The following is a 10,259-nucleotide window of genomic DNA, read 5'->3' as shown; positions in this document are numbered from 1 at the left end:
GCCCACCACAGTCCCCTCACAGCCCCGCCTCCCCAAGTTCTGGCGCCCACGCCCCGCCCACCGCGGCCTCCCCCAACTCTGGCCTCCCCCGCCAAGCTCAGGCCGGAAGCGGTCTCTGCGCGCGCTGCCCCGCCTCTTCCGGGGCCTCTCTAGGCCGAAGTGCGAGATTTCGGTGGCCGACAGCCACCGAGCACGGGTTCGCGGGGCAATGGCGCCTCCTGGCGGGCCTGGGTTGCAGCGCGGGAGCAGAAGCCGGCCCAGCCCTTACCATCCCGCGGTCATCTCTCCTCCCGACTGATACTCGGGATGACTCCCACCAGGCCTGTTCTCCCGCCTCGTTCGCCTCCGGTCCTGGCACTGCCTGTGCCAATCTGCCACTCCGGGGCCAGACAGGCCCTCCCTGCACAGGGCAGCAGCCATTCGGCGTCCCCTTGCTCGAAGCCCCCTGTGGCGCCTCAGCGCCCTCACCCTTCTTTGACCCCAGCCCCAAGGCCCTCCTCCAGCCACTTTGGCCCATCCTTAGATCATCCTACGATACCCGCCTTTCTGCTTCCTCTGGTCCTGGTATCTTCACACCCTCCTTCACACACTGTTCCAGGACGCTCTCTTGCCTCCACCTCCCCAAATTCACAGTGGAGATTAGATGCTGATTTGGATGATTATCCCGATAGGCACTTCCCCTGCTTCCTGAGGGTTGGGCAGCTCTGTGGCCATCGCCTGCGCCCAGCCCAGAACCGGTGCGCAGTGGGGAGTGGGGGCCTGGCAGGGGTCCCGGGGATCCTTGTGCCTAATGGAAATAGGGGGAGCAGGAAGGGGTAACAGGTGGTGCCTGAGGGTGGGGGCCGAGCTGGGTTCTGGGGGTTTGGGTACAGTCTAGGAAAGGCTGAAAGAACGAGGCAGGGGCTTTTCGGGTCTCTGAGGCTGGTCAGCAAATGTGGATGGTCAAAGAGAGTTCTGAGCAGTTTGACCCCAAAGACGTCGGCAGGATAAGAAAAGGAGCTGGGTACTACTTGGAGGGGCTCTCAGAACCCTTGGTCAAGGGTCAGTCTGAGAGTCTGGCCCTTACCTTCCCTCCAGGAACGCCTCCAAGGTCAGGTAGCCCGCGGGGGGGTCTGGGCCTGGCTCCTTGAGGACCCAGCCAAAGATGGGACTAGCAGCTCCTTACTCACATGCCCAAGACACCTGGTGTTGAGGCCTCCACCCCTCCCGGACGACCTCTCCCCTTCAGCCCCGCACCGAACCTTCTGCCTGCCTTCCTCCCATGCGCCAGCCAGGAAGCCTTTCTGGAATGACTTGGAGGCTCAGGGCCCGGCTGCACAGCCCATAGCTGACCAGCCCAGCTACCCTGCTGTGGCAACGTGTTGGGTGGGTCGCGGTGCAGCCCAGGCTTCTAATATTGACCGCCAGGGGGCAACAGAGGCCGCCTTCTACCGATTTTGGAGGATTAGGTCGCTTCTAATCCCAGGTCCCGCTATGTGAGTGGCAGAGCAGGTTTGCAGCCTCGTGTGGTTTTGAAAACAGTTTTATTCTTTTAGACTTTTTGAAGGGCTGGTCTTTCTTTCTAAGTAACTTTCAGTCCATTGTTACTGTTCCAAGTTGTTTGAAAGTTAGTTGCTGGATGACTTTAAATTGAGGTCAAGGCAGACTGATGATTCCTCTGGGTCTCTCCATATGCTCCTTGATGTCCCTAGCTGCATCTTGGACCTATAGTGTTCCTAGCTACCAGGACTTGGCCAGGCCAGACAGTAGCCACCCTTGCACACTCCCCCCGATGCTGATGGTCAAGCCTCCATCTATTGTCTTCCAGCTCAGTTTCCCCAGGGCGCTGGCCCAGAAGTCCTTGACCTACCTCCAACCCACCAGCCTACCAGCTCCTTCCCATCTCTTACCGTCCATAGCTGCTTCTTCCCAGTCTTTCTTAAAAGCCTGTTGGGCCCGCTCCTCTCAGTTCACACAAGTTGTCTGCACTTGGTTTTTCCAGTTCCTTCCTCGCTCTCCTCCAACCACGCCAGTCAGGTTGCCTCTCCCTCCACAAAGCAGCCCCCAACGTCCTCAGCGGCTCATACCTTGGTCTCTTCTCTACCCTCACCTCCTTGGAGCACTTGATGCTGGCCGGGCTCCCGGTGCCCGCATTCGCCTGGGCTTCCCCCTGCCTACCGGCTGTTCCTACTCAGCTCATTTGCTGGTTCCGCCTCATCTCTCCTACCTCCTCCCAGGAATGTTCCAGGGCTCAGCCCAGACTGCTGCCTTCCTCTGCCTACACTCACCTCCCCCATCTCATCCAGGGCCCTGGCTTTACGTCCACTCTCTCCAGCACTGGCTGCTCTACTCACTGAACTCAGGTCGCACCCCAGCAGTGGACTCAGCATCTCCACTTTGACGTCATGCTGGTCTCCCTCCCAAGCCCGTTCCTCCCTCAACGTCCCTCAGGGGGCACAGTGGCAGTTGGGTCCCTAGACAGGCTTGGAGTCCCTCTCAACTTGTCTCTGCCCCTCCTCTCTTGCCCAAACCATTAAGGAACCTTGCTGCCTCCACCTTCGGGACAAGCTCAGCGTCTCACCCCGATTGTGCCACCACCTGGGCTGAGGCCCTCGACATGCTTGTCCGGAACGACTGCAGTGGCCCTGTCAGTGTCACCCTGGGCTTCCCAACCGCCACCCAGAATCTAGTCTCAATGCGACAGCCAGAATAATCCACTGAAAACTTAGAGGCGCTGCTGAGTCAGATCCTGCCTCTCCTGTGTTTAGGACCCTGCACTGGCTTTTACCTTTCCCAGAGAAAAATCCTAAGTCCTCATGGCGGCTGACGAGGCCCCACAACATCCACCCCCTCATCAGCCCGCATTCACCCCTTCTCTTCTCTCCCGCTCCACCTAACATCAGCCACAATGGCTTCCTGGCTGCTCGTCTCGCATTCTGCCTCGGGGCTTTGTGCTGGCTGATCCCTCTGTTTGCAGCTGATCCCTGCAGGCATCCACATGGCTTTCTCCCTCTTCAAATCTCTGATCAAATGTCCCTTTCTCAGTGAGGCCCACCCTGACCCACCTCCAGACCCCTGTTCTCCATTGCCCTCACCTTGTCATTTTCACTCCCTATCATACTGAGCATCTTCTGACAAATGGTATAATCTAGGGATTACGTTTCCTGTTTCTGGAATGTAAATTCAAGGAAGGCAGGGTCTTCGCTTTGTTCACTGCTGTGCACACAGGTGTTGACCCAGAAGGAATCTTAGTAAACAGGTGCTGAATGAACGATCGAATCCCTTTTGTGTTGATCGGCAAGTATGTACCTGTGCACACAGGTGAGCTAGGTGCGGGCAAAGAGGCCAAGGCCTAGGTTTTGGTCTCTTTTCCTGGTCTGTATCTGTTTTCTTTCTGTTACAAGCAGTCATAAGGAAAACAAATAGAGAAGAAAAAAGAAAAGAAATAGAGAAAGCCTCTGTCCTGGATTTTCTGGCTGTTCTATCTTGTCAATATTCTAAGCAGAACAAAAAAAAAGTTTTTAAGAGCAACTTTTTAGAGCAAAGAAGGAAAAAAAAAAAGATCTGGGAAATTCTTCAAAACATACAAAAATGCTTCACGACAACAAAGGGCCCGCAGACCCATCCTCATGGAGGCCGGGTGTCTAGGACTTGACAGCTACGGATGAAAGTTACTCCTTTTCGAAGTCACGTGGACACTTGGTCTGGGCGTAGGATGTAGTGGTCACATCGCCTGCACTCTCCGCCTGGGGCCTGCTGCCCACCAGTCAGGCAGGAGGAGACCATGCTGGGCGAGTGGGGATGCATGGCCTCCGGGGCAGGGTCCTTCCTTCAGCTCAGCTGCGTGTGTGGCGGGGGAGCAGCAGGAGGAGCTACTGTCCACACACACCTCTCCTCTGAGGGGCCCGAAGCCAGGCCTGGGGTCTTAAGGGACTCCGGACAGTCCTGCTGCTGCTCTGACCTGCAGCCTTCTTTGGATGCAGGGTCTGTTTGCAGGATGGACTTTGACCTGCATTGCCTCCCACCCCTCAGCAGCCCGGGGTCCCAGGAAGAGCAGTAGCCCCATCTGATGAGGAAGAAGCCGGAGACCCCCAGAGGGCAGCCCTTCACCCCAGGGCACTGTGGGCTGCAGCCACCTCCAGGCCAGAGTCCAACTCTTTTCTGGGGCCATGGGGCTCCCGGGTGAGTCCCCAGGCTAGAGTCAGGCGCCTGGGGCTGATGGGAACCACACTCAGGAAGCCCCCCTCTGACCAGCTGGCACTTCTGTAGGCCTAGCAGCCACCAGCTTGAGGAAAGTTCTTTCTTCAGGGGTTTCCCATGCTGACAGCCTCCTTGCCAGTTCAAACTGGATTTGGACTTTGCCTGCCGCCCTTTCCTCAGAGGCCTAGCCGGGCGCAGGGTCTCTTCTAATGAGGATTTGGTGCCAAGGCCCGGGCAGCTCCGTCCCTCCGGGTCCCAGCTGGTTCTGGCCTGTCCCGGGCAGTGGGCAGCTTCCAAGCGCTACCCGGGCCAGGGCACCTGGGGCTGCCCTGCGTCCTTGCAGCCCCTGCCCCGCTTTGGACACCCCCACTCAAAACTCAGGCCCCCCCATACAGGGACTCGCTAACCCACCTTTAGTCACGGTTATTCAGGGTTTTGCTGTGAACACAACGTTCAGCCTGACAGGGTACAGGGTCCCCGGACTTTTGTTTCTAGACTCGTGGCATTGACAGAGGGTTGACATGGCAGCCGGGGAGGGCAGGGGGCCTTCGGCAGGGCTTCTGCAGCTGCCCCCAGCTCAGACCCTCCGTGGAGCTGCTGGGGATGCACCTCACGTTGCCTCCTTCCGGAGGCCTCTCTCTGTCCCATTTCCTGGGGCCTCATTAATTCCTCCCCACCTCACCCCGTGAGAAAGCAGGTCTGTGCTGAGCCTGGCCCAGGCCCAGAGCCGGGTCTGAGCACACCGCTGGTTGGTTTGCGAGGCAGGGGGCGGGGTGGGGTAGGAGACTCACCCTGTCCCCACCCTCATCCCAGGCAAAGAAGCCGGAGTGGCCTCCATCGCCATCCATGTCCCAGCTCCCATTCCGCTTTCCAGGAACACGGGGACCATGGAGATCAAGAATATAAAACACAGCTGGTCTCATGTATAATATTTATAAAAGGGGGCTGCCAACCAGCCTCTCCCAGGCTGGCCCCCGGGGTCTCTGTCTCCCAGAGGCGGAGACGCTCTGGGCCTCGGCCTCTCTCTTCCCTCGGCAGTGGAATGTAGGCTGCAGCTCAGGCTTGGGGTGGAGTCCCAGCCTCCCCAGGACTGGGGAAAGGGCAGGGCGGGGGCCCCTTCGGGGTACCCATACCAGCTTCGCCCTCAGAAGAAGCTGCTGGCTCCAGGCATAGGGTGGTGGGGTCTGTTCCTGGTGGAGGGGATGAAGGAAGGGGACAAAAGTATCCAAGGAACCGAGGCCAAATGCCTGCAAGGGACCTAGGGGACAAAAGGAGGGAGGGCGAGGGGGCTGAGGGAGCCGGGCCCCAGGGTGCAGACTGTGGCCCAGCAACGAGGCGGGGGGAAGGGCTGCAGGCCTGGGTTCCAGCTCTATGTGCCCCTGTAGGCTGCGTGAGCTCAGTGTGTGCCTCTGTGTAAGGAGGATAAGCAGCTCGGGTGGGATCTGAGGCAATGGGAGGGGAGCAGGGGCACAGCCCACCCCGCTCCCAGCACAGGAAGACCCTGCCACCTGGGAGCCCAGCAAGGTAGTGGCCCGAGGGCCTTGGTCCTGGCTCTTTAAGAAAAACCTTCCACAGAGAGGGCGTGGGGCAGGGCCAAATGCCATAGCGTTAACCACATCTTTCTCCTCACCACTGACTGGCCACAGGGTGAAAGAGAGTGGGCAGGGTTCCTAGGACAAGAAGACAGAACAGGATGGGGGTGTCCTAGTGGCTTCCTTCATGCTGGCTGGTGCCTGAGACCCAGTCAATGATGATGAAGCTCAAGCTCATGGTCATCAGCAAGAAGCCAAGCACAGCAAAACAAAGGGCCTGTGGAGTCAGAAGTCAGGATGAGGTCTGGGGTCAGGGCAACCTCCTCAGCCCACACAAGCCTACCAGCCTCCAGGCCCCTCGCACCAGGATTTTAGGGGTGGACCTTGCAGGTTCCTTCTCAGTGGGCATGATCCGGAAGTAGAAGATGGCAGGGAAGATGAAAATGAGGCATGGGGCGGATGTGGCTCCTGCAAAGAAAAAGGCATGGCCACTGCAGGCTCATAGCCACCTATGGACTAAGATTCAAGGGTGCGCCCTTCAATGAGATCAGACACTCCTGGTTGGGGGTGGGGTCTCAGCTTGAGATTCTCTCTACTTGAAAGATCCGTGGGATTCTGGAGAGCCCACTAGCCCCTCCCTTTGCTCTCTGCCCACCAGGGTGGAAGGCTAAGGCTGTTGGAGTCAGGAGAATCTGTCAGTGAATGAAGCTAGCAAAGAGGAGAGGCAAGCCACAAGATCGAGATGGAGCCTTAAGGATCTTGGGCGCCTGGATCTAGCTATTCCTGAAGGCTTTTCCATGATTTCAGCCAATGTATTCTTTTCTGCTTAATTCATTTTGAGTAAGATTTTGGACATACACGAGTGAGAGTCCTGTTCACGATATCCATAATACTCAACCCCCAGTCTGTGTGTTGGTCCCTGCAGAGTTGGGTTAGGGGGTCAGTCTCTTGAGTTGGGTCATCCCAAATATGTCTCAGAATTGCTGCCCTTCCAGCTCAGAGCCCCAACTGGTTTGAGACAGTAAACAGAGCACCAAACCTGTATTCCCATGATCCTAGGGCTGAATCGAGGCGTCCCATTTATCAGCTATATGGATTTGCTACTCCCTTAATCGCTCTGAACTTCAATTTCCTCATGCGTGAAATGGGGATAAGACCTAATGATGAGACCCTCCTTCGTGGAGGCCTCTGAACTCTGGGCTCCACCCCGTGCCCCAGCAAGGGGAACTGACTCAGTGGTTCTGAGCCCTCAGTGGGGATCGCAATAGCCTTCCCGACAAAATCCCAGACAGGAGGGTAAGTCGTGCCCCTGGCCAGCGGCCATTGCTCAACTGTAGGGTACGAGCTCAGGAGTCTGCCAGGATTTGCAGAAGGTAAGTTCTCTGGGGCAACACCCAGCAGGGCTGGGCCCTCACCGATGATCCCGAAGATGCCCAGGATGTTGGGGGCGAAGATGACCAGTAGGTTGATACAAGTGAGCAGGATAATGGCAATGAGCGTGTGCTGCGGCCAGCTGAACTCCTGGCTCTGAAACATCATCTGCTGGATGGCACGGCGCACCTGGGGGAGGGTCATCAGTCCGTCAGCGCCATCGGTCCCACCCCCCATTGGTCTGGCCGCCTGGCCACCTGCCCACTGGCTCACCGGAAACAGAACGATTGGAACTGTGAGTGTGACTGCCGTCAGCACAGCCACGCGCACACACAGCATCAGCACATCAAATGGGTCCACCTTGCTGTAGGTGTGCAGCAGCTCCGACTCCACCCCGTCTGTGGTGGGCAGGGAGGGTGGTCAGCAGGCAGCCCAGGCAGGGGGTGGGGCTCTGAACCGAGTCGACCCTGACGCTGTGGGGTGTGGCAACAGACTCACCTCCACAGCGGCAGGACACAGTTAGGCGTCACTCACCTAATGAGCACCTATAGCATGCAGGGTGCCATGGCAACTGGCCAGCCCCCTGCCCCCCAGCCTGGCCTCTGTCTCTGCCTAGCCATACCGTAGAAGGTGAGGTAGCCGAAGAGGGCGGCCAGGAAGTACATGACATACATGACGGCGATGGACAGATTGGAGATGCGCTGCATCTTCCTCCTGGAGGGGCTGTGGGAGACAGAGGAGGAGATTGGTGCTGGGCTGGACCGCACTGGGAAATTCTCACGTGCCCTGGGTCTCTGGCACCACACCCTCACCATCTGTCCACAAGGAAGCTTCCTTCTTGTCCCCAGTGCCACCCACAGCAGCTTGAGAGATCTTTGATTAAATGACTTGGCTCCTGTCACTCCCGTGCCCCTCTCAGGACCATGTCCCTTCCCCACAAACCAGCTCAAGGCAGCCCCGCCCCCTCTCCCAGCCATGGAACCTACTCCTTGAGCTCTGTATAGATGGGCAGCACCTCAGGGTGGCAGACGAAGGCGAAGGCCATGATGGGGATGGTGTATGCTGTCTGGGGGAACATGGGGACTGTGTCAGGGCAGCCCCAAAACTCTCAGTGGGCCGCTGCCCCGACCCCGGCCGGTCAGAACCTGTATATTGAGTGTGAAGTATCTTGGGGTGCAGAAAGCTACAGCGTCAGTCTCCCTGTGCAGCTGCATCTCCTCCCTGACGAACTCCACTAGGCTGATGTTGCCTGTGATGTTGACAAAGTTGGGGGGCAGCGGGCAGGGCACATGGAACTTTTTGTAGATGACCTGGGGGTGGGGGTGAGGAGGAGGGTATCAGGGCCAGGCTATGCTGTCTGGTAAGTCACTCTGCAGCCACATAGATCAGGATGGGAGCAGCCGCCTTCTGACACAGGTTTACCAGAGGGACCTGCCCCCTCCCTCCACTAGCAGAGGGTGACTCACTGCAATTAGGAAGAACACCATGCAGCTGAGAGAGAAGCCGCTGGAGTAACCCAGGTAGCCTGCAAAGTGTGGGGGGTGGGGCTGTGAGACTGGGGGGTCCCCTCCAGTACATCCTTCCAACATCTCCCTCCGAGGCCCTGGCCCTGTCACACTCACCAAGCTGCCGCATCAGTGCCAGGGGCAGAATGATGGTGACAGAGACCAGAATCACCAGGTAGTTCCCGTTTACGTACCAGTCCCTGCGGGATGGGAGTGGGGAGCCAGGCTCAGAGCCCCGCAGCCTTGGCCGGGGCCGCCTGCCTCCACCCCAGGTTGGCGTCACCAGCGGTGCCACTGAGTGACCTCCAAAAAATACTGGTTTACAGCTCTGAGCCTCTCTGTCCCCATCTGCAGAATGGGCACACTCTGGGCTCTCTCCTGGGGCGGGGAAGACTAAGGCCCCCTGCTCTTGCTTGGTAACCATCAGATCAGAGTCACTGCTCTTGTCATTCTCAGGACACACAGGTCTGGGTCCAGCCTGCCCAGGGAGTGGTCCCAAGGGGCCGAGGGAGGTGGGGCGTTTTCCATGGGAGTCTCAGGGACTTGCCAACGACCCGTGCCCCTGTGGTCTCTCCTGGCATCTGCATCCTGCACCATCCTGCCCCACCCACCCCAAGGGACAGGGGGTGCAAGGAACTAAAGGGATGACAAATGGGACCATCCTTCGAGGGCAAGTCCAAAGGCCAACTCCTTGGGAAAGGCGCACAAAGAGGGGGGCTTCTGGCTGTTTCCTGCCTCCCAGACGCACAGCCGCTCTGCTTGCCTGGGCTGTGTTGCCAAGGGCAGGGCCTGCTGTCTCCTCTGCCCTCACTCACAAAACATGGTTGATGCCATCAGTGCTGGCAAAGCTAACGATGAGCAACTGGGACACTGTGGGCTTAATTTCCTAGTGGGGAGGGGTGGCTAACGCCCAAGCCAGGTCAAGAATAGCAGGTGCTTAGAGCTAAGCCTGAGGCTCTCAGGTCCTCCTGTGCTCCCAGGCTGGGCCCTGGGCCAGGCGGGGCCCAGCTTCCTCGGCCTCACCCCGGCCCCACATGGCTCTCTTGGGGGTTCCCCTAGGTGCCTCGTAAATGTGGGCGGACTCAATGTTCGCTCCACTGGCAGCTCTCTGCCCCTCCACCAGCCATTTATAGGCTCTGTCATCTCTCCCACCAGCCCAGACTGGGCTTCTGGGGCCGGAGCAGGACATAGAGTGTAGACTAGGGCCTCCTACCCTCGCCCAGCCCCGCCCCACCCTGGAGCTCACGAAGTTTCCTTCTCCAGGTTCAGGAAGCTCTGTATGACAAGGGGTAGCTCGGATTTGATGATGTACAGGTAGCTGGACATGGCTGGAGGGAGAGGGGTAGGCAGGGGCTGGGGTCAGTCAAACCGGCCAGGCTGCAGACTGTCCACCCACCCACAGTCTGTCCGCGTCTGCCCACCAGCCGCACCTCCAATGTTCTGCAGCGTGATGGCCAGAGCCGCCGCCAGCTTTCCCGGAGTCCCGAAGGCACGGTAGCCCAGCTGCTCATAGGCGCGGATGCCTGTGGGCACGGGGAGTCAGGACATTAGCAGTGCTCCTCCCAGCTGCCCCTCCCTTGCTACAGGCTGGCTCGAGGCTCACCGACGACCCCCGAGGACTTGAGTAGCAGGTGGATGGAGTAGCTGGATAGCAGGGCAACAGCTGTCAGCA

The 10,259-nt window shown here is 58.6% G+C and overlaps 2 protein-coding genes across 2 annotated transcripts in view; both read right to left on the bottom strand.

Annotated features, from left to right (window-relative positions):
- GNAI2 (G protein subunit alpha i2) overlaps positions 1 to 10,259 on the bottom strand; it is a 53,874-nt gene that overhangs the window by 25,735 nt on the left and 17,880 nt on the right. The window contains exon 3 of the mRNA XM_006909123.3: positions 3,601 to 3,613. Within this exon, the coding sequence (XP_006909185.2) occupies positions 3,601 to 3,613 (13 nt within the window). The remainder of the gene's footprint in view (positions 1 to 3,600; positions 3,614 to 10,259) is intronic.
- SLC38A3 (solute carrier family 38 member 3) overlaps positions 5,564 to 10,259 on the bottom strand; it is a 5,896-nt gene continuing 1,200 nt past the window's right edge. The window contains exons 4-15 of the mRNA XM_006909122.2: positions 10,191 to 10,259; positions 10,018 to 10,110; positions 9,834 to 9,915; positions 8,705 to 8,787; positions 8,549 to 8,607; positions 8,228 to 8,392; positions 8,069 to 8,148; positions 7,705 to 7,805; positions 7,356 to 7,480; positions 7,127 to 7,271; positions 6,076 to 6,179; positions 5,564 to 5,988 (exon numbers count right to left, since the gene is read on the bottom strand). The exon at positions 10,191 to 10,259 is cut by the window's right edge and continues 26 nt beyond it. Coding sequence (XP_006909184.1) covers positions 5,884 to 5,988; positions 6,076 to 6,179; positions 7,127 to 7,271; positions 7,356 to 7,480; positions 7,705 to 7,805; positions 8,069 to 8,148; positions 8,228 to 8,392; positions 8,549 to 8,607; positions 8,705 to 8,787; positions 9,834 to 9,915; positions 10,018 to 10,110; positions 10,191 to 10,259 — 1,211 coding nt within the window. The 3' untranslated portion in view covers positions 5,564 to 5,883. The remainder of the gene's footprint in view (positions 5,989 to 6,075; positions 6,180 to 7,126; positions 7,272 to 7,355; positions 7,481 to 7,704; positions 7,806 to 8,068; positions 8,149 to 8,227; positions 8,393 to 8,548; positions 8,608 to 8,704; positions 8,788 to 9,833; positions 9,916 to 10,017; positions 10,111 to 10,190) is intronic.

The sequence above is a fragment of the Pteropus alecto genome, unplaced genomic scaffold, assembly GCF_000325575.1.
Source record: "Pteropus alecto unplaced genomic scaffold, ASM32557v1 scaffold53, whole genome shotgun sequence".
Taxonomy (NCBI): domain Eukaryota; kingdom Metazoa; phylum Chordata; class Mammalia; order Chiroptera; family Pteropodidae; genus Pteropus; species Pteropus alecto.
Note: the sequence above shows the minus strand (reverse complement) of the source record. Positions and strands in the feature narration are given on the sequence as shown.